Source organism: Rhagoletis pomonella, unplaced genomic scaffold, assembly GCF_013731165.1.
Source record: "Rhagoletis pomonella isolate Grant_MI unplaced genomic scaffold, Rhpom_1.0 Rhpom_scaffold_00011, whole genome shotgun sequence".
NCBI classification, from domain to species: Eukaryota; Metazoa; Arthropoda; class Insecta; order Diptera; family Tephritidae; genus Rhagoletis; species Rhagoletis pomonella.
The window spans coordinates 22,928,070-22,954,402 of NW_023458565.1; the positions used below are offsets into that span (position 1 = coordinate 22,928,070).

The 26,333-nt window shown below is 35.9% G+C and overlaps 5 protein-coding genes across 9 annotated transcripts in view; 3 read left to right on the forward strand and 2 right to left on the reverse strand.

The window, feature by feature from the left end:
• Positions 1 to 909, reverse strand: part of LOC118746846 (elongation factor-like GTPase 1) — a 435,125-nt gene extending 434,216 nt beyond the window's left edge. The window contains exons 1-2 of the mRNA XM_036480795.1: positions 336 to 909; positions 42 to 275 (exon numbers count right to left, since the gene is read on the reverse strand). Of these exons, the coding sequence (XP_036336688.1) occupies positions 42 to 275; positions 336 to 701 (600 nt within the window). The 5' untranslated portion in view covers positions 702 to 909. The remainder of the gene's footprint in view (positions 1 to 41; positions 276 to 335) is intronic.
• Positions 910 to 1,450: 541 nt separating this feature from the next.
• LOC118747054 (tyrosine--tRNA ligase, cytoplasmic-like) lies at positions 1,451 to 3,711 on the forward strand. Its single transcript, XM_036481044.1, has 7 exons — positions 1,451 to 1,777; positions 1,872 to 2,310; positions 2,371 to 2,556; positions 2,638 to 2,818; positions 2,875 to 3,204; positions 3,266 to 3,383; positions 3,445 to 3,711. The coding sequence occupies exons 1-7, from the start codon at positions 1,577 to 1,579 to the stop codon at positions 3,571 to 3,573; spliced, it is 1,584 nt and encodes a 527-aa protein (XP_036336937.1). The 5' UTR covers positions 1,451 to 1,576; the 3' UTR covers positions 3,574 to 3,711.
• A 1,125-nt stretch (positions 3,712 to 4,836) lies between these two features.
• On the forward strand, positions 4,837 to 7,072 carry LOC118746857 (probable glutamate--tRNA ligase, mitochondrial). The gene is made up of 7 exons (XM_036480812.1): positions 4,837 to 5,176; positions 5,245 to 5,479; positions 5,538 to 5,948; positions 6,014 to 6,400; positions 6,461 to 6,609; positions 6,670 to 6,818; positions 6,891 to 7,072. The coding sequence occupies exons 1-7, from the start codon at positions 5,068 to 5,070 to the stop codon at positions 7,008 to 7,010; spliced, it is 1,560 nt and encodes a 519-aa protein (XP_036336705.1). The 5' UTR covers positions 4,837 to 5,067; the 3' UTR covers positions 7,011 to 7,072.
• An 8-nt stretch (positions 7,073 to 7,080) lies between these two features.
• On the reverse strand, positions 7,081 to 10,014 carry LOC118746858 (serine incorporator 1-like). 3 transcript variants are annotated; one of them, XM_036480814.1, is made up of 7 exons: positions 9,819 to 10,014; positions 8,997 to 9,546; positions 8,820 to 8,929; positions 8,557 to 8,740; positions 8,283 to 8,489; positions 7,654 to 7,813; positions 7,081 to 7,584 (listed from the first exon to the last, which is right to left on the reverse strand). In XM_036480814.1, the coding sequence occupies exons 1-7, from the start codon at positions 9,852 to 9,854 to the stop codon at positions 7,446 to 7,448; spliced, it is 1,386 nt and encodes a 461-aa protein (XP_036336707.1). In that variant the 5' UTR covers positions 9,855 to 10,014; the 3' UTR covers positions 7,081 to 7,445. The 3 variants fall into 3 exon arrangements, with proteins under 3 accessions (XP_036336707.1, XP_036336709.1, XP_036336708.1); XM_036480816.1 differs by having other exon boundaries at positions 7,390 to 7,584; positions 7,654 to 7,792; XM_036480815.1 differs by having other exon boundaries at positions 7,390 to 7,584; positions 7,654 to 7,804.
• A 579-nt stretch (positions 10,015 to 10,593) lies between these two features.
• The window catches only part of LOC118746859 (aspartate aminotransferase, cytoplasmic), a 49,858-nt gene continuing 34,118 nt past the window's right edge, over positions 10,594 to 26,333 (forward strand). Inside the window, exons 1-2 of one of the 3 annotated variants that reach the window (XM_036480817.1) lie at positions 10,594 to 10,875; positions 10,941 to 11,185. In XM_036480817.1, the coding sequence (XP_036336710.1) occupies positions 11,071 to 11,185 (115 nt within the window). In that variant the 5' untranslated portion in view covers positions 10,594 to 10,875; positions 10,941 to 11,070. The remainder of the gene's footprint in view (positions 10,876 to 10,940; positions 11,186 to 26,333) is intronic. The other 2 variants (XM_036480818.1, XM_036480819.1) reach the window with 2 other exon arrangements.

A 26,333-nucleotide genomic window follows, 5' to 3' on the forward strand; every position in this document is an offset into this window, starting at 1 on the left:
TTATAGTATACGCGGTGTTTGTTATAAGTCAACAAGTATACCTTTTTCGTTATATCCTCCTTCGAAAGCACATCGGAGGCAAATATACTACCCAGCACAGCATTCACCTGCTCTAAAATTTGCGATATATGAAAGTAAGCATCTAATGGCTTAAGCTGCATTTCCATTATAAGCCGGTCAATTTTATTTAAAACCAGAACGGGCTTTAGTTGTTCTGTATAAACTTGTTCTAAGCATGCGCGCGTTTGTGGGCAAACACCTTCGACCACATCAACCTTAAATGGTGATGGAACATTGGCATTTTATTCATCTACAGCAATGTTCGCATTACTTACCACAACAATAGCGCCATCACACAAGCGCACAGCTGTTGAAACTTCACTGGAAAAGTCCACATGTCCCGGTGAATCAATCAAATTAACGAGATAGTCTTGCTCGTTGTCAGCATGGTCAGCGCCGCCACGGTAATACAGAGATATACTGCTGCTCTTCATAGTTATGCCACGTTCCTGCTCATCTTGACGGGTGTCCAGGTAGCGCAGCTTACCTGCCATACGTTGTGAAATTATGCCATTGCTGGCTACAAGTGAGTCAGCAAGTGTTGTCTTGCCATGATCTACATGTGCCAAAATGCAAATATTGCGCACTCGTTCAATGTCTTTTTGGAGTTTCACCAAGGTATTTGTGTCTATAATAGGCATTTTAATCACTTTTGTTATGACTCCTCAGGTGTTTTCTATCGCGCACAAGAAATACAAATGAAAACGAAAGAGCTATGCCGCCAAAGTTAAGCCGCACGTGTTTGTTTACTATTGTAGGTAGCTATTTCGTAAATAAGCGCAAAAGCCGCACACCCCTTGTCCAATAAGCAAAAAAATGTCGCTTCCAACCAGATTCTTTTGTTTACATCTCATTTTTGAAATGGGAACCAGAGAACGTAAATTTACGCTCTCTGTGGGAATCGCAAGTACTCACAATAGCGATCAATTTATTTTCGGTGGCATTTCGCTGAGCATGAAAGTAATTAGGGGATTCCCTTAAACGCGCAAATGTATCGAAAACCTCGAAACTCTTCATCCACGAAAAACAACTATAAAAAATTCTATGAAAGACGCATTTCAAGTACCTCGGACACTTTTGACAGAGAACGTTTATAAACCTTCTCTGCTTTTGAGGCAAATTTGTCGAGAAAACAGCTTCGAAACGCCATTTGGAAGTTCAAGTGCTGCGTTTTGATACAATATACATTTTTTTATTTATTTATTTTTTAATGCAGCTTTTGCATTTAATTCAGCTGATACGATGTATTGTAGAAAAAAAAATCTAACTGCATTGAATTTCTGAATTTTGGCATTGTTTAAGAGGGATTTGGACATTTTCAAATATGCGTTTGGCAGCCTTGGTAAATATGACGGATCAGCTGATCAAATGTCAAAAGTTGCTGACGTTAATTTTGCACGTTGCTGCATTGCAATAGTTTTTCTTTTCACGAAATTTTCCAGGTCAAATTGCAGAAGACTTATTAACTCATAACTATAAATAAAAATCAGACTGTGTACAGCCTCGCTTCGTAAAAATGGTTGAATTAACTCCGGATGAAAAAAAGCAGCTGATAACCCGTAATCTACAGGAGACACTGGGCGAGGACAAGCTTAATGCTATACTCAAGGAGCGTGACCTGAAAATCTACTGGGGCACAGCTACTACAGGCAAGCCACATGTAGCATATTTCGTGCCTATGTCGAAAATTGCCGATTTCCTTAAGGCCGGCTGTGAGGTAAAGTAAATTCGCGGAAACTATTGACATATAGAATCACTCAACGTCGGTTGACTCATTTTATCACACCTTTCATTGTTTATTTTCTTTAAAGGTCACTATTCTTTTTGCTGACTTACATGCCTACCTTGATAATATGAAAGCGCCATGGTCGCTGCTCGAATTGCGTACACAATACTATGAAGCTGTTATAAAGGCTATGTTGAGCTCAATAGGTGTGCCATTAGATAAGCTCAAATTTGTTAAGGGTACCGACTATCAGCTGTCGAGAGAATATACGCTGGATGTGTACAAATTGAGTTCGGTGGTGACGCAGCACGATGCAAGAAAAGCCGGCGCCGAAGTTGTAAAGCAGGTGGAATACCCATTACTTTCGGGTTTGCTGTACCCAGGTTTGCAAGCTTTAGATGAAGAGTATCTCAAAGTAGATGCACAGTTTGGAGGCGTTGATCAGCGTAAAATTTTCACTTTCTCTGAAAAATATTTGCCACAATTGGGCTATGAGAAACGTATTCATTTCATGAATCCCATGGGTAAACAAATTCTTTATGATAGTCAAAAATATTATTTTAATTATATTTGAATTATTGCAGTGCCGGGTTTGGCAGGCGGCAAAATGTCTTCTTCGGAGGAGGATTCTAAAATCGACCTTTTAGATTCGCCCGCAAATGTAAAAAAGAAGTTGAAGAAAGCTTTCTGCGAGCCCGGAAACATCGCAGACAATGGGCTTTTGTCGTTCGTAAAGCATGTGCTGTTCTCGCTATTTAAGGATGGTGAAGGTGTGTATATATTGAAATATATGTACATACAATCATTAAATACAAATTTTAGCTTATATACTTTAAAATCATTTCTTTCAGGATTTTCTGTTAACCGTCCGGCGGAATTCGGTGGAGATGTTACATTCCATAACTACGCTGACTTGGAGAAATATTATGCCGACAACGAATTACATCCAGGGGATTTGAAAGCATCCGTTGAAAAATACATCAATAAACTTCTAGAGCCAATAAGAAAAACATTCGAAAGTCCTGAGTTGCAGTATGTACATTTCATTGATTTAAACTGCGTTTCAAATAAAAAATTGTTTCACATAGAAAACTCAGTGCAGCTGCCTATCCAGCGCCAGGTAAAGCGAAAGGCGGAAATACTACGAACAATGCAGTAACAGTAGAGGAGGATGGTCCACACCGTCTGGACATACGAGTTGGCAAGGTCGTGGAAGTTGCTCGTCATCCGGATGCAGATACTTTGTATGTATTAAAAATAGACTTAGGTGAGGCACAACCACGTACCATCATAAGCGGATTGGTAAAATTTGTCACAATCGAAGAACTGGATCAGCGATTAGTGGCGGTGCTGTGCAATCTTAAGCCATCTAAAATGCGTGGTATACTGTCCGAGGGCATGGTACTATGCACGTCGAAGTAAGTAAAGATAGCAGTGGTAATATAGATTAGATATACATATAAGTTCGCATTTGAACAGCGCTGATCACACTGTTGTGGAACCTATTATTGTGCCAGTCAGTGCCGCGCCTGGTAGTCGCTTGGCGTTCGAAGGATACCACGGCACTCCGGACGAGCAATTAAATCCCAAAAAGAAGGTACACTTCTTGAATCACCCGTTTATAGCTAGAGATATAATGTTGGTCTTGTTTGTTAAAGGTTTGGGAAAAGCTTTCTGTAGATTTGAAAACAAATACCGATGGTGCTGCCGTTTGGAAAGAGAACTTCCTACTCACACCCGAAGGCGAAAAGCTGACAAGCAAATTAGCAAACTGCAATATTAAATAAATAGAAATATAATAAACTAATTATGCATTGTCATGCCAGTTAAAGCTCTTATATGGCGTAATTCTTAAAGTTTGTAATTCTCAGCGATTACGCAGCGTTCTAAATATTTATTTGCATTTTTTTTTTTTTTTGATATGTAGCACAATAAACAAGAAACGCTTTCAATAGCGAAGAAATCAGATATCTAGTTTTTTTATTTTACCTATATGTACATATGTATGTACCTACGTTTAAGTTAATTAATCGTTTTGAAAACAGTGGGAGGGAATTGTTGAAATATATCCTCATTCGAGATCTCATATAGCAGGAGCATTTGCGCGGGTGAGATTAATCAAAAATTTGGATTATATGGATATATTTATCTATGTATGTATAGCACATTAAGAGGTTATTAAGCTTTAATTAATGTGATATCTATTTATAAATCCTTATTAAACTACATGGATAATTTTGTCAAATTGTGCAAGAGTTCACAAGCCAGTTAACAGTATTAAGCGTTTAATGCAATAACTTACTGTATACATCTTTTTTCTCCAAAAAAATTTTAACACAACACTATTATTTGAACATTTGGTTATTTTTTATGAGAAAAATAGTCTTTCAACTCAGGTTTAAGATTTTATATGGTAAAGTGGAAAATATCACTTCCTTCCGTGCAACCGCAAAAAAAAACTGACGCTTCCGTTGAAGGCGGGAATCTATTGTGACCTTTTAGTTAAAGCTCAGAGAACGTAAACTTAAAGCTCAAACAGTCAACGACGTAGCCAGAGACGTAGGTTGACGCAGACACGATCGACCTTATAGCAGAGAAGGTTTATAACGTTTATAACGTTTTGAACGTTTTGTTATTCGTATTTATTTTTCATTTTGCTTTAAACTATGCTACACGCTCGCCTCCGCAAGCATCCCCTCTGCCCAGTGCTTATTATATTTCTGTTCCTCTTTCCTGTTTCGTTCTTATTTTTTCTTTTTGCTTTGAACTATGGTAAATTTGGCCGAAGTGTGGTGAGACGGAAAAATTTTTGGTATGGTGGCAGCCGACACCGTTCGTCGACGAGTGGTGCATTTCCCTGCAAAAATCCCACCTACTCCATGCATGCGTGTAAAGAGTACTCCCTAAGGACCAAGGAGTACTCCAAAATTAACCACAATTCATATAAAAAATATGGTCCAATTACCATTGCGATGTCCTAGGGCAGGACCATATAATGGGATTCGCGTGTTAACGAAAACTCATCACCGCATGGCGGTGACATTGCCGTTGCTTCTCTCTCTCTCTATCAACAGTAAATTTGATATGCTGCTACGTACGTTAACCTACGTTTACGCTACGTCGCTGACTGACTGCGCTTTCATACTTAAACTTACGTTCTCTGTAGATACACAATCAGCTGTTCTCATAATTATCTTCCGCTTTCCACAAATTCGGACCGGCATTGTCAAAGGATTAATTTTTAATTTTGATCTCCAACTTGAACTAATTAATTGTTGTATATGTATTCCAAGCGAACCTTACTAACCATCTTAACGCAGTACAGTATCCGGGCTTCCAGGCGATGGTCACATGGCGAGGTACGTGTACGTTTCGCACCAAGTCCAACAGGTTAGTTTAAAATTTGTAATAAGCTATATTTAGTATGTAGTAATTTTATGACATAAATTTGTTTCAAGGATATCTGCATTTGGGAGGACTCCGTACAGCATTATACAATTATTTGTATTCACGAAATAAAAATGGCAAATTCTTGCTACGCATAGAGGACACAGATCAGACGAGACTCGTGCCGGGTGCTACAGAAAGTTTGATTGAAGATTTAATGTGGGCGGGAATAAAAATAGACGAAGGTCCAGGATTTGGTGGTGAACAGGGTCCTTACGTGCAAAGTGAGCGTAAGCAAATTTATTTGTAAGTTGAATTATAAAATTTTTTATTAGAATCTATTATTATTCAAGTTCCCTTACAGAGAAGCTGTACGCGAACTGCTTGAAAATGACACCGCCTATCGTTGCTTTTGCACCGAACGTCGGTTAGAACTTTTGCGTAAGGAAGCAATTCGAACGAGACAAGTCCCACGCTACGATAATAAATGCCGCTATCTAACACCACAGCAAATAGCCGTTTTATTAGCGAAAAATACTCCATATTGCATACGATTTAAGCTGACAGCTCATGAGGAGCCTCTCCAGGACTTGATCTACGGGCCGGTAACGCACAACGTCAGTGAAAACGAAGGTGATCCAGTTATCATGAAAAGCGATAACTTTCCCACATACCATTTTGCGAACGTGGTAGATGACCATTTGATGGGTGTAACGCATGTCTTTCGCGGCGTTGAATGGCAAATATCGACAACGAAGCATTTACTACTCTATAAGTAAGGGTGTCCTATTGTCGCCGTGCGCTTAATGTAAACGTACGTTTATTTCTTATTTTCAACAGAGCCTTCGGTTGGCAACAACCCCTCTATGGCCATCTTCCACTTTTGGTCAACTCGGATGGTACAAAATTAAGTAAACGCCAAGGTGACATTGGCATCAAAAGTTTTCGGGATAAAGGCTATTTTTCAGAGGCACTCGTAAACTACGTTGTTAGCGCAGGTGGCGGATTCGAACATACGCCTGGACAAAAGCCACAAATATATTCTATGAACGAATTGGCACTTCGATTTAACATCGAGCGCGTGAACTCACATCCTAGCCGTTTAAATCCCGACTTGTTGAACGACTTCAATCGACTGTATATACTAAAATTGCTGCAAAGCAAGGAAAACAGCAAAGACTTGGTAGAGCGCGTAAAAGTTTTGGTGCGAGAAGCTTATCCCAAGGAGTAAGAAAATTTGTTTATGTTAAATAGAGTATTAATTTAAATACTGTACTTAATTCGCAGAAAAAATCTCGATTTAGGCAATCCGCATATTGAGAATGTTTTAAAGTGGGCATGCAGTCGTTTAACATTCATCGAAGACTTGACCGAGACAAATTTGAGTTTCCTTTGGGTTCGACCTGTCGAATTCAAGTTAAAAAATGTTACAAATGGTGCGAAATAGTGCAAGGACTATTTATTTGGTAGTATGTACTAATGTAAAATACTTTCAGATCAAATGGAATCTCTGATAGCGAATTTAGAAAATATAGAATTCACAAAAGATAATCTGAATCTAAAGTTGAAAGAATTCGCAGACAATAATAATGTGAAATTTGCAGTTTTCATGAAGACTCTTCGTTCAGCTCTAAGTGGTTTAAAGGTAAAATTTTCTTGAACCCTTACAATAAAATTGTGTATGTCCAATTTAATACACAATATCGCATAATTACAGGAAGGCCCCGGTGTTGCAGAAATGATGGACATTCTAGGAAAAGATTGTGTGTTACAACGTCTCAGGAGCAGCATGCATACGCAAAGCAAGGAAGCAGCGGCAAATGTAGTGAAAAAATGATAATCCTTAAGGGTGTTTTGTTTATCTGTTAATAAAGGTTAATTATTTTCTAAGTAAAATAACGTGTAGATTCGTTCGTCGATTTTTAATTTATTACGGTTTACGGCTTGAGACGAACAATTTTTGTTTGTGATCATTAATAGATTAATATGTATGTTAATAGTACAGTCAGAGTTTTTAATATGTATCGTTTATGAATACTGATTTTCATTCAAATATGTACCTAATTATAGGTTCGAAAAGGGGGATCATTGCATGCATTACTTCAATAATCATATTTTAAGTATCGCATTTTTTTCTATTACGGGGGGAAATATTGTTAGTAATAATTTCATACTGATATTTAGCGCAAGTTTAAATATTTGCCGATCTGTATCGCAATTTTTCCGCACCGTACAAAGCCTATTTCCTTCATCCGCAAACTTTTCAGTCAATTTAACTAAAATCACGATTGGTTAGTACAATGGGTGCCACCAGACTCCACCCGTATATGGAGACTCCAAGCCAACTAGATATAATTTTGATCCACATGGAAGCAGCATTAGCGTTGAATAGTTCAATATCGGAGTTTGGTCTAAGACAGTAAAGAAATAACATTTGTATAATAATAAAATTTTGCATATAAAACATAAAATTTACTTACTTATACCAGTTGGTAAGTGTCATCATAACATAGAGGGAAGCGCAGACAAATACAATATGAAACATGGACCAGGAATAGGTAACGCCTTCACTCTCGCTGTCGTTTGCGCCTTTGCCATCAGCATTGCCGACTTCTGAATCTGAGAGAGCTTCTGTTAAGACTATGTAAGTTTAATTGTTTCAACATCAAAGATGTAGATATTTGTACAAAAAATATGAAAAAATTTTAAGTGAACCGAAAGAGGACCAAATCCATTGTACCGATGTTCGTACCATTATTTTCGTGTTAGTTCATTGTGGTTGTACATACATTACAGTAAAGGTGACCGAAAGTAGGAAATCATACAAAAATAAAATGTAAAAGAGAAGAGTGTTAGCCATTTACAACGAATAATCTATTAATGATTTGTTGCAGTGTGATTAGTTGAAGTGCCTCGGAAATCAGTTAATGTGAGAATGCAAAATAAGTGAAATTTTAATGGTGCCAACTCAGTTTGTGGTATTGATAAGAAAATGTGCATGATATTTGCTACAACTGATTATTTAGATGATGAATGTTTGGTACCAAATTGTTAGGGAATAATTGAAAATGCGTATGTATTTAAAAAAAATAATAATAATCAAACTTACCGCGCTTTTCGCCGTCGTTATTTATTTTGGAAACCTCAACAGCCGAGCTAATGCAATTGTAGAGAATGCAGAACAACCAAACAATTAAGCCAATTATATTTGTTGTATCGAAAGTCACTTTCGAGTTGGGTGTTGGTGGCGCAATAGTCGTATTGATAGCTGTTACACCATTTATTACGCCATACATGCCAGGATTGCAATCCTTCTCTATTAGGAGGGATAGAAAATTCTAGTTTTTTTATAAAATTAAACCACATTTGCGTGTAAGCGTAACCTGGGTTGTTGGCAACAGCAGACCAAGTCAAGTAGACAGTGTAGATGGTAACCAGCGAACTTTGTAGGAGACCAGAGTGTGGCAAGCGATCTTGCACAGCTGGCATAACTGACAAAACGCTTGCAATCAGGCAAAGTATTAGATTGAAGGAGATGAAGAACTTGTTAAGACCGCAACCGTCTGACTGCAGGTAAAGATCGATTAAAGAAAGTTAACTAGAAAAGACAAGTAATAAAATAATTTTCAAAATTTGAAAAACTTACATGCGTGAAGTAGATGTAAAGCAAGGAAATGCCCACAATCGATAAAGCATAACTGGTAAGTGTAACACCGACCAAAGCATAAAAGTAGCCACGATTATTTTCAGCATTTTCTGTTAAACAAAATACGAATTTAATAAGCATTTATTTATTATGTGCATACGTAAACATATCACTAACCAATCCAATTTTCTGCCACAGAGTGTGCGAAATCCACAATTATTACCAATTGCACCAGTATGAAGGCTAGTCCACCAATCAATCCTACCCACATCATTGCTGGTCCGAAAGAGCCATCCGGTATGAAAATGGCACCAAAAGCAGCACCAAAACATATTAAAAATTTTAATCCCCAAAATTCATTTTGTATAGACGAACGTGGATCACGTGAACTCTTAACGCCTAACATAATTAATGCCATTAGCATAAAGAAGCAAGCCAATCCGAAACATAAGCGATAAACTGCCATATAACCGAGCGCATATTCACAGTCGACTTGCAGATTCCCAGTATAAGATAATGCCTTGGCGCTAACCGTCGAGGTGGAATTTATACAAAAAGGCAATTTTTTAAGAGTATCCTGTAGTCCGGGAGATAGTGCTATAGCGCCCAACACAGTGCCCACCAGCAGCATGAAGGCATACATAAAGCGTGATGAAGTGGAATTCTTACAGGAGGGGCATGCATTGCAACAGCAGCTGGCCGCAGTGCCGGTGCAACAGAGAGCGCACTAAAAAATTAAAAAAGTAAATGTTATATGTTGACCATATGGAAAACCCATAATTGAGGCAGATTCCCATATAAATTTAGAGGATGAGTAATGAGCGAATTGTAATGTATGGAGTGCGTATGCGCTTTGGTAGAAGGCAAAAATAATTAAGTTACGTATACCATCGCATTATGTATTGAATTTGGAAATTATTGATTTTTGTTTACTTACGCCGTCGAGAAAAGAACGCAATTTCTTGTTGTTGCTAATTGCAATGATGGAGGCGCACTTACCTGTGCTGCCGAGCACAATCCTAAAACTGCTCCCATATTGAGCTAAGTTTTCACTTTCAAATATTTTTGATATCTACTGATTTATGTATGTGCTGAATAGGTAATATTTTTTAATAGTCCGCGATTATTTTGGATTTTTCCGAATGCAGTCAGGTTTCGCAATTTTTTCCTTTGTTAATAAAATGTCAACAAATAATAAAACACAGAGTTGTATTCGCTGATAATAGATTTCAAGTCAATAAACATAGAAAATAAAAGAAGTGTTCACAACAAGAATGTTCTTGGCATCTCGGTACACCAAAGATGTTGGTATCGTTTCGGCAGTCTTGTCGCGGCCTTAAACCGAATCTTTAATATTTCATATTCTTGATTGAATCACATGACTTTTAAATATGCTTTTAAACAGTGCCATGCAAAAAAAAATACATACTCACACATAGCGCAAGGCTATTGGTTGCCTAGCACTGTTTTAAAAATAAATAATTCGGTTTGAAAATAAAATCTAAAATTTTAAGTTTAAGATAATGTTTTAAAAAATCATTAAAGAGTGCATTATAATCAAAACTAAATTTAAAGTACGTCTACAACGATCGTAAGTTAGTTGTAAAAAATACTATTATAAGTTATAAGTTAATTATAAAAATCCATCAAGTAAAATATTTGTGAAATAACGTACTCCGGGTTGGATAGAAATTTTAAGCAGAGCACATCTGTTCTCACTTAAACTGTCCCCATCTTGGTCTATGCCTTGTCTAATTCGCAAAACAGCTGATTGTCGTCGTCCAATTTTTTTTGGCTTTTCTGCGTTTTCTTACAGCTTTTAAACGCGTGTTTCCACGTTACATGGAAATAAAATAGCAATCCCGGTTGGATCAATCTTCTCATTTAATTTCCTTATCGTGTACGTGTATGCAGTAAATATACATATTTACCTATTTGCCCCCACCAATAGTGTAACGTCATTAAGCAAACAAACTCATTTGGAATAGCCGGCAAAACACCAAAATCCAAAGCGAAAGAAACATCCAAAGAATTTTGACAAAAACGCTGTGCGCTTGTACGGATTTGATAATTTGTATATGTACATTCGTGTGCGCTATTGAATCACCTAACGACTTTCAGAACGCGAGGCATACATCCACTTTCACGTTCTGCTGTTCTCTGCTATATTTTCAGTCTACTTGAACAATACTGTCGTGCGGTTGGTTTTCTAGCGAACATCGTAAGAAGCTATTACCTAACTGAATATACCATGTCTACTTCTGTGTATGAAGGTGTTGAAAAGGGGCCAGCCATTGAGGTGTTTGCCCTAAATCGGGCATTTTTGGAGGATACCACACCTAAAAAGGCTAATCTCGGAGTGGGAGGTAAGTTGCATTTTGGAGAATGATTAGTATAGAATATTTGTAAAGGTGAATGCAAGCGAAGCAACAATTGTCCCGTCATCAAACTCTACTAAAAACTTGTATAGTAAAAAATATGGAGAAAATATATTATTGTACTATGTATGTATGTATTACCAAAGCAGTAGAGGAGTATCAGCGATAGCACTTTCGTACCACAATAGTATACTTAAGGAGGAATTGTTCTTAAATATGTACATATGTACGTAATAATACGAATTGTCACGCGCAGTTTATGAAACTCTACGTTATTGTTTATGAATTCTGTACTGCGACTGCCAAAAGGTCAAATCAAAGGTCGAATTCACTATGCCATGTGCAATATGATGATAATAAGGCGTTATGGGGGGTGTATTCGCTTTAGTTTGTTGAACATTTTCTATTTACTATTGTTTCTGTAAGTTATGTTTTATTTTTTGTTAATTTTCAACCATGTATGTATATCAACGGATACTTCTGCATAAATACATCGTCGTTTAAAGTACAAAACCGCGTATCGTCATTCTGCAAAACCGGGTAACTGACATTTGCTGAGAAAAATTGTGTTTGCTCACACAAGCTCTTGGCTCAATCCTTATCAATTCGTCCTGAAATATACTAGCCAGAAATGCGATTGCTTTTTAAAAAGAGAACCATTTTGAAATATGAGTGTTTTTACTCTCAAGAAAATAATTTATGCAACCTCACATACGCGGTTTTGCATTTTGTTGATACGCGGTTTTGTACTTTAAACGACGATATGTAATATATGCATAAATATCGCACCCTAAACCAAAAACAGTCACAACTCAAAACTTTCCAAAATAAATTTTTTCCATTAAAACAGTCAGCATATTTCTAACGTCCACCAAAATTTCTTCTATATTACTATCTTCTTTAAACGGAAAAATACTTTTATTTTGAATTTTTTTCGTTTGATCGCTTGCCCAGCATCAATAGTTGTTTGCCTCTCCTGAACATTTGGAATTTTTCAAGTTGTGACTGTTTTTAATTTAGAGAGCGATATGTAAGTATGTACCTATGCAGAAGTACATACATAAATACCCACCATGAAGACATGAGAAATAGGCAACAATCGTCAATAGCAACAAATTGGCGACTCGCCGGTTTATTGCCGTGGTGACCAATCGGCAACATCATATCTTTCATGTAAATTTTTGGAATAAATAAGATATCAAAAATGCCCAAGCTTATGAATTTGGCGTCAACAGTTTTATACAAAAGTATCTAATTGTCGTTTTGGGAAATCGGGCTTTAAGTTTGGAATGCAATTTTTCGAAAACGCCACGATAGATTTTCTCCAAAGTGTCGGAGAATGTTGCTAGGTCACGAAATTCTTAAATTATTTTAGTTTTATTGTCTATTGTTTATTACTTTCGAGTTTATGTATGAAATACGACAAAATCTGATACAAATTTGTACTAAATTAACGATACTTTTTATTCAAAATCTCGGAAACTAAAAGAGATATCCAACAGTGGAAAACGCAATTTAAAAGATCTTGATTAGCGTAGTATAACTGATTGTTTTTCTCTACTTGTACTAAATTACCGATAGAATTTTAGTCAATATTTCGTAAAATACAGGAGATATCCAAAAACTTATAACACCAATCTAAAGATCTTATTTTAAAATGGCACTTATGACAATCTTTTGTATAGGCGACAATATGCTAATGTTTATAAGCAAAGTGTGTTAAAAAAAATGCTTTGCGGACGCAAGAGGTGCTCGGTTGAGCTTCCTATTGTAATCAAAACAAACAATGTCTTACCGGTTGTTTTAATTTGCATACTTACCACATTTTAATGTGTGTTTTTATAGAGATGATGCGAGAGTGATGTGAAATTATAAAATGTACCCATTTATATACATACATATGTAGTAGATATATACACATGTAGTTTAGTTTGTATGTACTACTACTGCTACGTAATTTAGTTTGAAATTTTTTTTTACTTGGCAACAAAACACTCTTGGCATTTTGTAACATCTGACCCAAAGTTGGGTCAATGTACCCATTAATCTCTTTTAATTTGTTACAAGTTTGGCGTTTGAATTAGGCAAGGGTTTTACAATTTCTGTCTATGAATAGGTTTAGCTTGCCATTTATATTTAGTACGTATGTATGTATATAAATTGATTTTTTTTCGCCTATAAATAAAACCTCGCGATTTCGAATGTTCATATATGTATTTGCAAATATGCACATATGTATAATGCTTCTTTGTATACGTATGTATGTATGCACATTCAAAAATATGCAAACATACGACTGCAAATTGTTAAGGTACATGTTTACTCGCATTTTTGACTGTGAGCTTGACCAAATCAGCGTATTATCTACATTAATGGGCTATAAATAAATGTTATATGTACATATGTATGTATGTAGGGAGGCTCTTACTAAATTTTGTGCAGGGATTGTTATTATTGCCCTTAAAATGTGTACGTAAGAGCAGCAAAGTTTTTAAAGCGGAGTCTTCTAATCTTGATCTGAACTTTTTACATACAAAACCTGCTGATGAAAAACATCTTTCGGCTTCAACACTTTTAGGCTGAGCTGTCAAAAGGTAGTCATTTGAAGACATCTTGTCCATTACAAAATATTTGAACTTCTTTTACCAGTACGTCGGACGAATTATAAATACTTTCGATTTGAGGAAGTTTGAGTAGATTGATTTAAAAAATTATGTAATTTTTCGTTAACATTAGCGATGCTATGAGTACAATCATTTAAATCTCCTTAAAAAAAGTTTCAGGCTGCAATTTTAAGAGTATAGTTTCAAGCTTTTTGTTAATTGTAGTCAAAACGGCATACTTCAAATTGATAGAAAAAGTTCTTACTATCATCCCGATATTTCAAATTTTTCGGGCTCTCAAAAAAAAACCAGGTTCCCGGGATTGGCATCCCTAGTACATATGAATTTAGCAATCAGCCATTAAATCAAGTTTTAATATCATATATGTATAACCGGATTGGAGATCAATAACCCCTTTTCCAGCGCATGCCATATGAATTAATTTAAATTTAATATATTCCGTTCAATCATTCAAAAATTGCCTGAGCTTGCTCAAGCTACATTCGTAATCATCTGTTTTCGTTATCGTAAAATTGAACCACTTTTACTTTTCATTTTGCAAAAGTCGCACAACGTAGTCCATTTTTATTTTTAAATTAACATTTTATTGGGATAGGTAATACATACTATACCGATTTTTTTTTATTTCAGATGTTGCTATTGTCAACGTACTATTTTTGTATATTGTCGTTTAAAGTTCAAAACCACGTATCGTGGTTCTGCAAAACTTCGTAACTGACATTTGTGCCAAAAAATATATATATGCTCACTGGAATCTCCGGGCATCAAACCTTTATCCATTCATACTAAAATATCGATACTTAGATATAAGAAGGGATAAAAGAGAGCACCGTTTTGAAATAAGACAGATTTTATTCCCTCCTCTAAAGTTTGGGCAACCTCACATACGAGGTTTTGCATTTTCTTGATACGCGGATTTGTACTTTAAACGACGATATATGCATATATGTATAGAAATATAAATGTATGTACATACATATGTATACCAAAAATGAATAGAAATTGATAGAAATGCACCACCCCACCATGCAACATAAGAGAAATAGGCATAGGAATACAAAAATTCCCAGACTGATGAATTTCGTCAACAGTATTCTCCAAAAGCGTCTAAATTATGCCAAAGATAGGACTGGAAATAAGATCAAAAATTTTGTTGTCCCAAATATAGACTTAATTGGTATTGTTGGAGAGGTCCCAAACTACACACCAAAAAAGGCCGTTGAAGTTGAAGCATTTGAAACCAAATATTTTAGACGGAGCCACATCAGTTTTGGGCTTTACACGGAAAAAAAAACAACTCGTGACATATTAAGTTAAATTTAAAATTTTTCCGTTTAAAATTGCTTAAGATAACTGCAAAAAATTAACTTAAAAAAAATTTGAACTCTGCAGTTTGCATGTCAAATCATATTTTTTATTCCATAAATCAAAAGTATGGTCTTTTATCTGTTAAAAAATAAAATAAAAATGTGCCACTGTTTTGCATTTTGCGAAACAATGCATCAAGTAATTTTTTCATTTTTGTTAATGCCATCGGGTCTGCACCATTCGTTCGATTTTCAAAAATGAGAAGGCAAATTAAATGCATTGTCCTTTAAATGTGTAACAAAGCTCTAATTTTTGGAAGCAGCCCGAGAAAAATTTAGTAGGGGATTCCACAAGGTGGTGTCCTTTCCCGCTGCCACCAGAGGGAGTTTGTTATGCTGACGACTGCTCGGTAATTGCGTCAGGGAATGGAATTGATGGCTTGTGCTCGAAAGCAAACGGTTACCTCTACGAACTTTCTCGCTTCTTCACTGCAAGAAGCCTAACCCTAACCCTCTAGCCTCCGAAATTCTCGGCAACCCTTTTTACCACCCGAACGAAGCAGACGATGGCGAATAACTCAAAAATCCTCGGAATCTCCTTCAATAGTCTGTTCTCCTTCTCGGCGCAATTGTCAGTCGAGTACAGACCCGCAACAAGGTCCTCCAGTCGCTAGCCGGCAGCACTTGGGGGGCAAAGACAAAGAAACGTTGCTGGCAACATACAAAGAAATTGGCTAGCCGGTCCTAAACTATGCAGCGCCCGTGTGGTCGCCGGGGACTAGAAGACACAGTGGACGAAGCTACATAAATTCCAGAACATGGCACTCCGTAGGGCGACAGGGCGCCTCCTGATGTTGTTAAGATGGTGTTTCGTGACGAGGCCCAGATGCTCTCCATCAGGGAGCATAACGCAATGATCTGCAAGCAGTTCCCAGTAGGGTGCCACAGACGTGGGCATCCGAACAGACAACTGCTTGCAGAAGAGCCCTCGCCCAGGCACGTCAAGAGGCATATCTACGAACTAACGGACGAAGTCCAGAGGTTCATTAAACAACCTATGGACACAACTGCATACCGACAGGCCTTAAACGGTATTCACAGAGAGTCGGTCTTGAGCTATATAGACTCCCAACATGTGAATGCCTCGCCCCACAATAGCCCAACTTTGCTCTGGCTACTGCAGCAGGCTTAAGTCGTACCTGAGCAGAGTGAACGCAGATGTGCCCAATGAGTGCCCGACATGCGGAGAGTCGTCACATGACAAACGGCATCTCTTCGTATGCCCCCAAAACCCAACCCAGCTAGCGCCCCTTTCCCTATGGATAGACCCGTTGGAAGTTACACACTTCATGGACTTACCCTTAGGTGAGCCTGACGCCAACGTTGATGGACAAGGTGGTCCGACCGCTACAACAACAACTAATCTACCCCAACAAGCGTCGTAGCCTAATGCGTCAATATACATATCGCACACGTAGATCTAAAGTGCGATCAACTAAAAAAAAACTACTGTTATACCAGTTTTTTTTTATTAATTGCGTTGAATCTGTACGATCCACAAGCAGTTAAATTTCCCTCTCTAAATTTTGAGTTAGCTCACTTTAGATCCAAATGTGCGATATGTAAATAGTATGCAATTTAGAGGCGCAATTAATTTATAATGCAACGAATAGTATACACTCAGAATATTTTCTAAGCTAATCTCTTTAAGTGTAGTGAGATACACAAGTACTACATAACTGCATGCACACATATGTATGCATTCTACTCGTGGCTTTTTATTTTTTTTTTTTTTATTTTCATTTGGTCTATTAAAATGATTATCGGACCATATTCATTTCATTATCGTAGTCAAGTGTTTTAAATATCGAATTGCACTCGCTAAATTTGCATTACTTTTGCTACAAATTGCGATCAGTGCGCTTTTGCATTGCTGTCGAATAGTTACTTTTGCTGCACAAAAAAAGGATAAGGATATAAAAATAAAACTTAAAATGAGGCGATTTATTTCTGTTTACCAAAACATTGAAAAAGCGCCGCCCATCGAAGTTTTCAGCTTAGTGCAAAAATGTCGCGAGGATTCAGAGCCAAAAAAGGCCGACCTTTCTGCAGGAAGTAAGATAAAAAAGTAATAATTAATTAAAAGTGTGCAAAAATTATCAAAAATCTGCAAAGTTTCAGCTAGATTTTTAACTTTTTATTCAGATTTTTTAGATTTTTTTTGAGTATGCAGTTTAATAGCCCATTAAATTCTAGGGTAATAATGTGCAAGTCTTAAGTTGCTAAAAAATCGCGTTGATTTTTAATCATTTTTTTTCTGACATCATGACGCATTTTTTTCCATACAAAAAAAATTGTCGAATTTATTTTGTATGGAAAAAAATTTGTTATGCAGTCAGAAAAAAAAATATTTGACCACTCATTATTTCTTATTTATCCACCGATTTTCCTCATCAGTAACTTGATTTTTTGTTTTTGTAACAGAACAGGCTTTAGTACAAATGCAAAAATTTGGCACAACAGTACCTGTTATTATTTTAATTTTTCTGCCGTTAAAGTTTGATTTTTTTCGTTTTTTCATTAAAAATTAAAAAAAAAAACTGGAATGATTAATTAATTTGTCAGAAACTATCAGTACCATGGGAAAGTGATGTATACATGGTTTATGGAGAATTTTCTTAGCTTTGATTTGACGTATCTCCTTTTAAGATTTTTAAATTGGTTTGTAAGATATACGTGATTAAGTGGAACCACAAAATATCTCGAAAACGTATCCATAGAAAAAAAATTAACCAGATTTTCGGAATCACCGAGCGCTTCTGCATAGAAATTGGATAGTGGCGTCTGGAGAACAAAAACCAAGCTAAAATTTGTGATCCAGTGTAATCAGTCTCATTATGCAGAATATGAATTTCTACCCTTATTCTATTGTGCATTCTCGAACTTACACTCAGATCATCAATATGAAGTGCAACCAAAAGTTGAGAGCTTGTTCTATTTTTCATTGCCGTGCATTTGTTTGTTTGCGTTTTTGTTTATTTTATTTTGATAGCGTTGGTTGTGACGTCAATTACATTTTGCTAAAGTATTTTAATATTTATTTATTCTATTTTTATTTTACATGTACACATGCACATGTACATGTATGTATGTATGAATGTTCCCAGGCAACATTTAGTATTGATAGGGCACTTGGCAACGCGATGAGCACACGCCCACTTTAAAAGAACAATTTCGCCAAAAGGAATTTAAAACCATCACCGAACAGTTTGCATCGTGAAAAAAGCTTATTTGAAAAATTCATAAGTGAATCGCCACGAAATGTTTTGTGCAATTCAAACCTCAAAACAAAACTTTTTTCTCGTCCAAAAAATTAGCAAAACGTATAAGCGCTAAATATTTATTTATTTTATTCTTTCGAAATGAATTACGTTGCCAATCTTCCGAAAGGGTCGCACAATAAATTTCCTTAGAATGAATATACCAGCTGAGTCATCGCAGACTTATTTCTAGCAATTGTTTTTATTACTTTTGGAATACATCGCCATAAGTATTAAAAAAAAAGTACTTTATTTCGGTTGAAGTTGGAAATAACGAAATATTTCTCCACCATCCAAAATGTTTGCTGGGTTCGCACAAATAAATTAATATTTAATTATTTAACATTGTTTTTTAATCTTTTTTACAGACGTGACTGATGTTTTGTTTTTAAATTGACCCCTCAGCGGAACCGATCAGCTGTTTCTATTTGTTTTGTTGATAAGCTACATATATTATTTATATGCATGTGTATGTAAAAATACGTGCATATGTACATATGTATGTATTAACGTTTCTTGATTACGCAAATTAAGCGCACAATTGAGCCTATGAAGCTGTAAAAGTCGTCCGCTTGCCACTGAGCGACAACGCATATTGTTCTGTATAGGGTTATCCATTTAGTGTTTTCGTAAGTGAGTAAGTAAACGTAAATTAAAAACACATAAGGCCTTTTTACAGTGGCCAGTTAGCTCACATTCCATAATTTGGTTTAAAATTTTTGTACTGAAATTAGGTATCACCTGACATTTTTGAGCTAACTCACCACTGCAAAAACAACTGGTTTTTTGAATTGAATTTTTCATTATAAATAAATTTTAATGCTTATGTTTAATTTGCGGAACATCGCCCACAGTGTCACAGGTGAGTGGCAGTTCTTGGCCAGATATAAATCTGGGTCTTTCCGGTTAACGTAGACGCGATTGTCGTCGGAATGCCTCAAAGTTCAACAGTATCGCTTGATACTAATCCGATCGATTCGATTTGTAGTGGGGTTTACTAGTTTTTAAGCGCTGTGAAGTATCTCGTGAGAACCCTGACCACTCCGATGTATCTTTGTCTTCAAGACGCATTCCACCATTACGATGCATGAAAGAGCGAAGATCGGTCAGAGGTTTACTTCCTTTCTCTCGAAAGCTAAAAGCTAAAGAGCCTCTTCGGTCTAAGACCCCCTACCGCTTCGGTTTAGGTCTCGAAGTGTAGCAACTGAGGCCGCAAAATGGTTTTGGTTCCACAAGCACAGACAATAAGCCTTATTTCGGCGGTATGTCAGATATCTCTTTTCCTTATAAAACGCAGCGACCTGGCACCCAACAAAGTGTTACAATATTTTTCGCTGCAAAAATAGCTGAAGAGTGTCAAAACACTACTAGATGAGGCTAGAGGCGATCAGCCTATTGGATAGGCCCCTGAAGACCGCATAGCTGTCTGAAAAGATAACTACTTTTTAATGTTTAATCTGGCACAGGTTCGGATTGCTAGCACCTCGGCCCGTAAGACTGTGTGCTATCAAGCAATTACAACAGTCACGGTTCTATAAAAAGTCGCACCTGTTTTGCCCTCAATCCTTTATCCACGTATCTAGCCTTCTTGATCTTGAACTTTGATCTCGAATTGTCTACCAAAATCCACATCTTTCCAGCTCTGGTGTCGTATCTTGCCCAAGATAACTTTCTGTTTCTTTCTCTCATCAAATACCTCGAGATATTTACTCGAGCCTGCTGCTTCTTGAAAAAAATATAGAGTGGCGTTCCTACAGAAGTGGCTTTAGTGCCGCGGTTCAAGAAGTTATCATTGACCGTGTGAGCAGGGAGTAAAGGCAACCTTTAGAGGCGTGAGCGAAAATCGGATCGTACGGTATAGAAATTCTACTCGTATTTACTTAGCTTTCATAAACCATGTCAGACCAAAAAGTCTTTTACAGATCCACATTTTTCGACTGTACTGTGTTTCCAAAAGTATATTGTCCTGAGGCCCTCGCTGGCTCGCCAGTTTTATATCACATACCAAACTGCACTCTTCACGTCTGAGACAGTGCTGCTGAACTTTATCTGCTTATAGCCAACGGCATCGTAAAAACGCTCTTGTAGTATGGCTACGAAGTCGTCTATCACTATAGACCTAAAGAGAAAAAATTGGAGTTATATCCATCGGCGGTATTATCCCGGCGCTTAAACCAACTTCCTTATACTCGAGCGCACTCTTGGTCTTAATAGCCAAGCACTGTACTGAGTATTGTCTAAGTGAGTTGAAAGTCTCAGTTTGCCTTTAACGAGTAGGTCTAGATTCCTTCGATGGTCTCAAAATGAAGGAACTTAAACTAAAAGGTCTGTATGATTTCGATAAGTCAAGTGCGGTATGTATTCCAAAGAATGACTAGGCTTAAATAGAAAAACCAGACCTCCGCTGGTTAAGTGATTAATTTTCGTAAATGTCAATGTATCGACTACAAACATCCTCGGCGTTAAAAATTAAGTAAGTTTGACAGTTGTCAAATTAGAATCCGTCCGCGTTCGCAACCACGAAATGAATACCGTCACAAAAAAAAAACAAAATTTCTTAAAAATCAACGGGATTTTTTTACCGTTTGAAATTTGCGCTTCAAAACTGCATACCTAAAAATGTTTTAAAGATTCAGATTAAAAAGTTGAAATTTTGATGAAAATTTTGTATAAAGTTTGAAACTGCGATTTTTCTTTAAAGCTTGGACGGTATTTTTATAGAAAAATTACAAAAAAAATTAGGTCGAAAAATATTACGAATATTAAAATAAAAAAAAAATCAACACGTGGTCATTTGTTTGAGCACTGTACATACTATTGTGCTCGTATGTTAATCAACATTTTTTTCATGAAGTAAAAATAGTCAATACTTAATCCATGGACGGATGTAATACATACACATGCACACACATGCTTGCTATTGTGATTAATTTTATTGTCAGACAAGAGTAATGTATGGATTTGAACTTTTTTATGACACGACTATCAGCTTGATAAGTGCAACTACATATCGATAGCTGAGTGGAAGATCGACCTATCTCGGCAGTCAGTTGGAAAACGCCCTATCTCAGAAAAATTTCCAGCAACGCCCTATTTCAGAATTTTGTTGAAGAACGCCCTATTTTCGAACTTGATTGAAAAACACCCTATCTCAGAATTGGGTTCAAAAGTGCCCCATCCCAGCACATTTTCAATGCATTTTCGTTTGAGAGAGGGCATTTTTGAACCGAATTCTGAGATAGGGCGTTCTTCAGCCAAATTCTGAACAGGGCAGTGTTGAAAAATTTTCTGAGATAGGGTGTTTTCCAACTGGCTGCCGGGATATCTCGATCATCCACTCAGCATCGATATGTAGTTACACTTATCAAGCTGATAGTCGTGTCATAAAAAAGTTCAAATCCATACATTATTCTTGTCTGACAATACAATTAATCACAAAAGCAATTATGATAAATTTGACACAGACAGAAATAAATGTTTAAAAACAATAGAAATAGTTTGTCTAGATTAGTGCTTTACTTTTTAAAGTAAAAATTAAAGGTTGTGGAAAATAGCAAATATTTTTAATTTTTTTATATTTTTTAAAGCAAAAATTCTGGAGCAATTCTAAGAAGTTCAAAATAAAAGGCAAATTATGTCGAGAAATCTCTAAAAAAAGGTCTTAGAAAATGCCAAAAGACTTTAGCAGAAATCCCAATAAATCCCGTAGGATTCTGAAAACTCTCCGAAAAGTCCCAAAAAAAATCAGGAAAAAAATACCGGAATCTTAACAAAATCATTAAATATAACCCAGTAGATAATTTCAGAGTCAACAGCACTTTCGTAAGGCCTTCCTGAGAGTTGAGATCTTCCACTCTACATTCCTTTCTCCTTTCTTTTTGTACGGTTTTTGTGCGATTAAGAAGTCTGATATCCTACCATTTGTAAACAGTTGTTATTTTCAACAGTATTGTTTTTCATTTGAAACGGCCTCAAGCTAAATAAAATTCTTTAGTTCAAAAAAATTATTCATCTTTAAAGCATTTGCTTAAGGTTTATGTACAATATACATTGTAAATATATCAAATATGTTTACATGGTATGCGAATCGCCGGTATATCTATGCATGTATGTACATATATATATACATATGTACAGTTGTACAACCTGTTATGCAATTCAGGCGGGAAGTGTCGACCACCCATTTGAACAATCCGACTCATTAATGTCAGGCACTTGTCATCACGGATAATAGAAAACACAAAAAAAAAAAGAAATGACCATCCACAAACAAGTGTAACTTGTAGTCACGCTTTGTAGTCATGAATGAGTACGAGTATGAAAGTATCTATCACACAGATGCACATGCAAATACAGACGCATATACGTTCCAGTATATTTGCAATTATATCGTATTTATGTACACTATAGTGAAAAACTGAGTCCAGGGTTAAATATTTGCAGGGTTTTTAAAGTAAAATTTTTTGGTTGTTTTTTTTTTTATTTTCTCAAAATTCAGATTAAAAATGTAAAAAGTTGGATGAAAATTCGTTGAATTTTTCCAAGCTCTGTATAAAAATTTAAAGTTTGGTTTATATGGGTTTGGTTAAAGCATGAACCATATTTTTTATAAAAAAAAATAACAAAATAATGTTAACTTTAAAAACCTTGCAAATATTTATCAAAAACCACCAGGGGCTCAGTTTTGCACAATGGTGTATGTATGAATATGATCACATTTCATTCGCTCATACTAGCTATGGGTACTAATCTGCACTTTACATTTCCATTGCCATTGAAATGTTTTTCATATACTATGTAGTATGTAAGTATGTACATTAGAGTGGTCCAAAAACAGTAAAGTCGGAATTTTAATGCCGCCACCCCCTAAGATTAGGGGGAAAAATATAACCCTATTTTTTATTTTAAAATCAAAAATATTTAGGGAGTGCTCAAAGCGCTCAAAGTTTTCAATTTATTTTTTATTGTTTTGGTAGAAATGTTATACAACTTTTGAAAATCAATATTTTTTGAAACTCTGGTTGTCTTCAGGAGACCTCCAATATTAATATCTAATTGTTTATTTAACCATTTTTTAATACTAAAGATTTTTTATTGGTCCCCCATTGCATTTTCTGGGGTTTCGCAGGGCCTATAAAATAAAGTTACCATGAAAAAAATGGTTAAAGAAACAATTGGGTGTTATTATTGTGAATCTGAGAGAAACTGAGTTTTCCGATCGAAAAATAGTGATTTTTAAGAATTCTATACCAATTCTACGAAAAGGTGTTTTTCCTCAATAAGGCTGGTATGCAGCTCTCAAGAAATCGGTCAAGAAAAATTGGCAATTATTTCGTTTGTGTGTCCAAGGAAAGTTGACATTTTTGATACTTGACAGCCTGTTGCCTCACTCTTTCCTCAAGAAATAATGGAACGGGCATATATTTCTGTTGCACACCTGGGTTGCCTTGTGCTCTTTTTTCACAAAAAAACTTTAGAAAACCGTAGTAAAAAGCGTATAAAATTTCTTAAGAACTGCGTACTGCCTGAAGGAAATTTGACTTAAGAAAATTTCTTAGCCATTTCTTGTACGTCATTTTGTATGGAATTTTAGCTTTTCTTAAGATCTGCATACAGGCCTTTACATGGAAAACTTTGAGCGCTTTCAGCGACCTTTAAATATTTTTTGACTTCAAAATAAAGAAATAGGGGTATATTTTTTTGTATAGAACAATCCTAGGGTGTGGCGGCATTAAAATTCCGATTTTACTTTTTCACATACATTTTTGGACCACCCTAATGTACATATGTATGTGCCTGTGCCTGCATTTTGTGTTTCTTTTTCGGCAACGAACCGTAAATGCGCCTAAATGTAAAAGTATCTTCCATGGACGTAGACTTAGTGCAAAGCTCTCAAGTGTCGTATGTAAAATTGTGATGCGTAAAATATGTACATTTACAGGTATTTGATCTGTCAATTGGTATACTTATTTCCGTATCTTTTTTGAGTAAATTGTACAACTTCTCTAACTAGGAATGATCATTGGTTGTACCAATGGTTTTCACATATGAACCTATCATCAGCATTAAGCTCTGGTTTTGATTCTGATAAGTTAAATTATTATTGAGAACGACGGGGAACAATACACTCTGAAATACCCTGACAGTTTGGGGACAAAACTTCACTTCTTATATGTACAAAGTGATGGCACAGCGAAAGATTTCAAATACCCCAGGTGGTACTCAAAACTGTAGAAATCCACCCACACCTGCGGCAGACACACGGATTCTAGAGGCGTCAACTACCACTAAGTCTCCTGTGTCAATGGCCGGGAGAGCATCATGGATCAGAGCCGTCAGATAATTGTAGTGATAGAAATAACAATTAATTACTTGTTAATTGTCTTTACGGTAGATCAAGCCACAATATTTAGCATCGTTATATTCTTGAGCTTTCAGTTTAAAGTACATACCTCGTATAAATACACAATACGAAAGCTGCCAAGCGAAACTAAATCGTTTTTTAACCTCACAAATTTACAAAAAATTTCTTCATCATTTCACATCAAATTTCAAAAAATTTGCATTAAAATTTCAATCTTTTAATTCAGAATTTCTAGCAAAGTTTCGAGTATGCCCATTCATAACAGTAGATTTTTGAGAATTTGTTTTGCCGCATTTCCTTTCATATAAAATTAAGGTTGTGTTTGGAAGAAACGCTCAGCACCCTCGAAAAAAAAATCTCACTTCATTGTACAAAAACTGAAAGGGCTACAAAACTGCTACATTTGTGAAATTTGACTAATTTTTAGTTCGAACTATATTTCAAATGAAAATTATTAAAAATAAATAAAAATAAGTTACAAACAATATCATTTAATTTCTTGACCTAATTATTTTAAACATAAGTGTATGTATTACTATACCACTTACGCACCTTAGCCGATTTCTTACAGATGACGTTGAAAACTGTAAATACCTTTTATAACAATAAAATCGAGCTGATTACGATATCGATAACAATTTCGATGACGCTGTTTTTAACAAAATTAATACTAGAAAACTTATCGATAAATATTTCGATAGGAAAATTATATCGGTTACAGTGACTTCTATACGATATCGATAACATAAATGGTATATGTATGGACAGAAAAGTTGGTAGTGATTAAAAAATAACAACTATAATAAATTGATAACAAAATCGATAGATGTATCGATAATATATCGATAATTGCATCGATTCGAAAACGAAATCGAAACTTTTTCCGTAACCGTTTCTATAGCGATTTTAAAAAATGTGCATATCGACGGCTGAGTGGAAGATCGACCTATCTCGACAGGCAGTTCGAAAACGCCCTATTTCAAAAATTCTTTCAACAACGCTACATTCCAGATTTTGGTTGAAGAACGCCCCATGATAAAAATATAGTAAGGTAGAACCGCTGAGAGTCACTTTTAAAATTCTTGACGTTTCCAAACAATTTAATTTTTAAATTTACTCACAAACTCACACACACATTTTCATTTTCAATCTCAGGCAACAACAATTTCGAACAATTTCAATTTTACAACGCTTTTATCAACTTGCAATGTTGTGCGTCCAGAAACTTTCAATGTTGTGGATCCAGAAACTTTCAATGTTGTGTGTCCGACACCAAAGCAAAGCTTTGAAAAGTTCCTATAAAAAAGCATAGTGCATAGGGCGACAGCTGTAGTGAATAGGGCGAGGTAGATGACATCTAGATGTCGCCCTATGTACTACGTTTGCTACAGCGGAAATAGACGACACGCCAATTCTTTAAATAAAATTAATTGGTGCTCGTTTGTATGTACATACATATGTAAATGCATGTGTGTTGCAAAATTTTATTCAGACAGGACTAAAAAGTAGAAAATAAATAAT

What these genes read in the sequence shown, in the direction of transcription:
- LOC118746858 (XM_036480814.1), bottom strand. Translation starts at nt 9,854, where the DNA reads ATGGGAGCAGTTTTAGGATTGTGCTCGGCAGCACAG. An exon ending in TGTGGCAGAAAATTGGATTG is followed by an intron (nt 8,930 to 8,996) that starts GTTAGTGATATG and finishes TTTGTTTAACAG; the next exon opens with AAAATGCTGAAAATAATCGT. An exon ending in TGCTGTTGCCAACAACCCAG is followed by an intron (nt 8,490 to 8,556) that starts GTTACGCTTACA and finishes CCCTCCTAATAG; the next exon opens with AGAAGGATTGCAATCCTGGC.
- LOC118746857 (XM_036480812.1), top strand. Translation starts at nt 5,068, where the DNA reads ATGTATTCCAAGCGAACCTTACTAACCATCTTAACGCAGTACAGTATC. An exon ending in AAGCATTTACTACTCTATAA is followed by an intron (nt 5,949 to 6,013) that starts GTAAGGGTGTCC and finishes TATTTTCAACAG; the next exon opens with AGCCTTCGGTTGGCAACAAC. An exon ending in CGAGAAGCTTATCCCAAGGA is followed by an intron (nt 6,401 to 6,460) that starts GTAAGAAAATTT and finishes CTTAATTCGCAG; the next exon opens with AAAAAATCTCGATTTAGGCA.
- LOC118747054 (XM_036481044.1), top strand. Translation starts at nt 1,577, where the DNA reads ATGGTTGAATTAACTCCGGATGAAAAAAAGCAGCTGATAACCCGTAAT. An exon ending in TTCGAAAGTCCTGAGTTGCA is followed by an intron (nt 2,819 to 2,874) that starts GTATGTACATTT and finishes TGTTTCACATAG; the next exon opens with AAAACTCAGTGCAGCTGCCT. An exon ending in AATTAAATCCCAAAAAGAAG is followed by an intron (nt 3,384 to 3,444) that starts GTACACTTCTTG and finishes TGTTTGTTAAAG; the next exon opens with GTTTGGGAAAAGCTTTCTGT.